This window comes from Halyomorpha halys, unplaced genomic scaffold, assembly GCF_000696795.3.
Source record: "Halyomorpha halys isolate HHAL.00 unplaced genomic scaffold, Hhal_1.1 Scaffold251.1, whole genome shotgun sequence".
NCBI classification, from domain to species: domain Eukaryota; kingdom Metazoa; phylum Arthropoda; class Insecta; order Hemiptera; family Pentatomidae; genus Halyomorpha; species Halyomorpha halys.
This window is the reverse complement of record NW_027106674.1, coordinates 642,548-647,342: the sequence shown is the minus strand read 5'-3', so window position 1 is coordinate 647,342 and position 4,795 is coordinate 642,548. Positions and strand designations below refer to the sequence as shown.

Genomic DNA, 4,795 nt, shown 5'->3' with positions numbered 1-4,795 from the left:
CTTGAATCTTTTTAAATGTTAACCTGTCAAATGACAGAGTTGAGGGGGAGGTTAAAGTTTTCATTCCATAGGTTTGATAAAGTTTCATTAAAAGTCAGCCCCCAAACTGGATTCGAACCGGCAGCACTGCCTTGTTTGAATTTTCTGATTATGGCAGTTTTCAGGTTTTTTTTGTATTCCCTGACTTTTTCAGAATTAAAAAAATCACTGACTTTCACAATCACTGGACAACCTGTATTTGAATCAAATACATCTGATTTCTCTTCACTATCCCACATTATGCTCATGAAAACATTCATAAATGTAAACTAATATCATTGGCTTACCCTCACAGGAGTCCGCAGATTATCATCATCATCATCAGAGAGTGAAATATCCTAAAAATAAATACAGATGATCATTCACATATATCTTTGTTTCTGGATATAAATGTGTATAAAGAAAATTATAATTAGAACAAAGTAATAGAAGTTTGACCAGGAAAAAGATGCGTAGGATGATTGACTGAGATGAGTTAAAACAATAATATCTGATCCTACACCCATGCTGAATAAAATGTCTTCTGCCAATACAAAACCTGGAAATATGTTACGCTATGTAGGTGATAACCAAACAGGACCATTGTAAATAACTTTTATTTAGATGCACTAAAGTGAACGCCCGCTGTAACAGGTCAAGTGAAAATGGAACCAACTGTTATTAGTATTGAGTAAATGGCACTATAGCAGTGGGAAAAAATATAAATCATTGCAAGAATAATACATACATTCATCCAATAAAGGATGTTTTATTTTAAAAAAGATATTTTACATCAATAATGAATCTTAAAAAGATTCAACCGTTATTTCAAATGGCATAGTCTATGGGGTATATCTAGTTTCAAATAATGAAAATTACTTAGATACTAATATCGATAATGTTTTTCACAAAGAGGAAATTACCTATCTTGGATTTTGTTCCAAATATATATATTGTAATATCCTCTTTTATGAGAAAATAGTTACTTTTATATATAAATGATTTTAGTTATGTTTTTATTTTATGTATCAATGCTAAATATTGATTATTTGTTGTGTTAAATCAAAAAAGAAAGCTAACCAATTTTGATTAGTCATACATGGAGTGGAAAGATCGCTATTCAAAACAAAGCAAAGATGGTTGCATGAGTCCTGAAAAAAGTTCGTTGAATCGCGGCCATGTTGACCAGATTCAAATATTTAAAAAACACTATTTTAACTTCCCATCATAATTAAAAATACAGTAAATTCAAGAAAAAATAGAAGTCAAGAAATAGTGCTAAAGGATAATATTCAGAAAGTAAATCATTAGCAAAAATCCAAAACTGTTATGCGACAATCGATGTTTACATGGAACATCGAGACAGGTTTTGGTTTTTGGCAGCATTCGCTGCTTAGGCGTGGGCGGGGAATGATGTTTCCTGAATAACATAATCGGAGGAGGTCCTCATGATTTGTAAAAGAGATATTAATCAAGTTTAAGTGTTATTGGTAATAAAGTGCCTGTTTCTGATTGCCTAGAAACCCGCCCTGAGATTAAGAGTCTATTATATTATAAAATTTAAATAAAATTCTCCTATCCGTTAAATATTAAAGATTTTCATTTGAACGCAAGCTATCTTTAAGATATGAGAATTAAGTTAAAAACTATATTAAATTAAATTTATTTTTATTATAAATAATTTTTGATTACGACATTATATATATGTTATATATAACATATTTGATATGAAACATTTTGTAAATTTTTGTTGTATATATAATGTTTTTTTTTTAAATCAACCTCGAAAAAACATATTCTATTGCAGTAGTTGTTTTTTGTCTATTTTTTTAATACTTACTGAATTTGTATTTTATTAAAAATTTAAGTAATTATAGCCGTCAAATTCACACAACTCATAGAAAAATGATTACGATGTACAGCAAATGAAAAAATAAACTAAAATGATAGAAAAGGTAATTAACTAGGAGGATTAGCAAGGTAACCCTGTCAACGTTGGTGGGTACAATCTTGTTTCTACTTACTTTGCCTCACCTTCTGTTTTAGAGTACTTTTCAATTTAAGGTGTTATGGTGTTGCTACACTGACTATAAATCTAGATTATCAGTTTTCAATGGACACAGTTTAATCCTGATATTATTTAAGTTAATAATGATTGAAGTTTTTCTTAATTACTTACATACCTGAATTCTTAGAATTGGTATATTCCCATTTTTTTCTTTTATTCTTCTTGATTCTCGGCAATTTTGTTCCTTCAAGTTCTTCTGCAGTAACTTAATTTCAGCTACATAAATCTTTGTACTTTCCTTCAAATAATCACATTATTGCATAAGTTACATTATTACAGTAATTGGCAAGAGAGATAGTTAAAGTATATATACACTGATAATAATAATTTAACTCAGTAGCTGAGTTAACATTAAACAGAAAACATTGTTAATGTTACAAAGCCTAGAGTCTCTAAAACACTGGTAAAAAATGCACCTCTCTATGACTGAATATGAAAAGCTACCAATGGCTCTTGTACCTTTGATAACATGAAGGAATGTAGTCAGAACACAAATCAAACCCTAGAAAGACGCCCTATAGGAAGTAAAGTGTAAAACAGCTGCAACTAAGAAATGCTAACTTGACTGATTTTGAATATTCAGTCAATTTAAGAAGAGAGAAATAGGAAATCTGGAAGAATCAATAACTGTACAATCTTTAAGCTTAACCTGATAAAGCTGATACTGTAGCCACCATAGGAAGACTAAGTTGTTTAGGCTACTTACCTATGTTAGGATGTAGTTGAGGTAGCTTGATTGCATGACAACTGATTACAGAAATCTTTTGAATCTCTCCTTGAAATTACCTACCGGGAAGTTATATAAATTGATAGAACAGAATGAGAGACCAGGATCCACCACGGGATACAATATCAAAGAAATAAATAAATATTAGAACTGGAAGTGTTTTGTAATTAAGGAAATGAAATGAGGTTAACTATTCCAATCTCTTACTTAGTAAGATAATACTTCAAGAGAATAAACCTGTAATGGCCGAGAGTGTCAAGACATCACCCAATAAACTTCAAGACAAAAGCAGCACCAGTTCAAAGTCACCCTGGGCAGATTGATTTTATGACGAATCCCATGGAATGAATCTCAACCTTCCCACTTTGATCAGAATAGGTTGATAACCACCTCTTACACTAGAAATGGTCAGGTAGGAGAAAACAGAAGAAAAAAAAACTTTAATCAAGAATATTGTTTTTAATAGCTCTCCTTTTAAAATGTAGATACTTAAAGTTTTGTACTGAAAATTCATTAAAAATGTAGCAATTATTTTCAACTAGATGCTTACAAAGAGTGAAAACAATTAGAAATTATGGTAAATTCATAACCAAACCTCCTCATGAAAAATACTTCTAAGGACCAAGCCATTAAACTTTAAACATAACTTTTAGTTTATATATAATCTTTTCAACTATTTGAGACTGGTATTTATTGTTTAAATAAATTAATAGGTATCCATGCTAAGACTGAATGTTCTTTATTATACCATCAACAGTCTAATGTTTCAGCCAATTCTGCCACCCTCAAGGCCAATCTTAAATATAAATTTACACCTCTCATCCAAATATTTAAACATTTTTTGCAGGCTATTCTGCCCAGGTCATTAATATCAGTTAAAGCGGTGGACTGTTAAAAAGAAATATTAAAGAATGTTGAGACTTAATCTGGATAAAAACTAATTTATTCAAACAATAAAGTTTAGTTTTAATCTAAAAATTAATAATACAATATAACTTACAAATAATGGGCATACAGTTGGCAATATATAAATACATGAGCCTTTGAAAGAAAAAGGTAGGTCATTCTGTCTCTCAAAATTTATTTTCATAAAAAAATAATTATTTAAATAGTTGCTAAGTGCAGTGTATTAACTTCTGACTCTACAAAATTGTTGAATATGACTGTCACCGACTAGTTGAAACAGAAAAAGCTGTTATTCTGTGCCAAAAACTTTATAGAACTTCTTCATTTCTTAAAGTTTAAAATACTTCAAAACTCTTGGTTTTAATAACACCACTTTAGCAATCAACGGTTTATATATAAGTAGATGAATACCATAATTTATAATTTCAAGTTTGATTTAAAAAGAATTTTTATGTTAAGTAAGCATTTTCCATTTTAGTTCATGTTAAGCATATTATTATAGTCCATCAATATAAGATAATGATAAATAAAACCAAATATTTACCATAAGCTTATTGTTTAATTTTTTTATTTCCTCTGTCTTTTTATGAAGATCATCTTCCAAAGTCTAAATAACAAAACATCGAGCATTAGATGTACAAATCAATTTATTAGAATAAAAACCAAAATTTTGTTATTCCTAATACACAATTACAATAATGATACTATTTAAAATATATAATTATTTTATTAATCAGATTTTAACATTTCGTCAAAATATTCAAAGGATACTGAAATTATTAACAAAAATTCAACCAATGGTTGCATAATGATTTTTATTTCCAAATAGATAATCCTAAAACACAGTAAAGAAGTTTTACAGAATTGCCATATTAAGCCCACCATCCAAAAAAAAAATAATTTGAAATAAATGTTTTTATTTAAGTAATATTTTATTTTTTGTTTTGGCTTTGGTAAAATGATTCCAAAACATTCAGTATTTTATCCCCCTTCTCCATAAATTTTTATGTCCACTTACCTGTATATAGAATACATATTAAGGGAAAGTATTGCGATTGTGCAAAAGTTTTGCCTAT

The 4,795-nt window shown here is 28.9% G+C and overlaps 1 protein-coding gene across 1 annotated transcript in view; it reads right to left on the bottom strand.

Moving 5' to 3' along the window:
- Positions 1-299: 299 nt before the first annotated feature.
- LOC106680206 (kinesin-like protein KIF20B) overlaps positions 300-4,795 on the bottom strand; it is a 26,077-nt gene continuing 21,581 nt past the window's right edge. The window contains exons 17-19 of the mRNA XM_014419738.3: positions 4,264-4,326; positions 2,202-2,324; positions 300-377 (exon numbers count right to left, since the gene is read on the bottom strand). Coding sequence (XP_014275224.3) covers positions 315-377; positions 2,202-2,324; positions 4,264-4,326 — 249 coding nt within the window. The 3' untranslated portion in view covers positions 300-314. The remainder of the gene's footprint in view (positions 378-2,201; positions 2,325-4,263; positions 4,327-4,795) is intronic.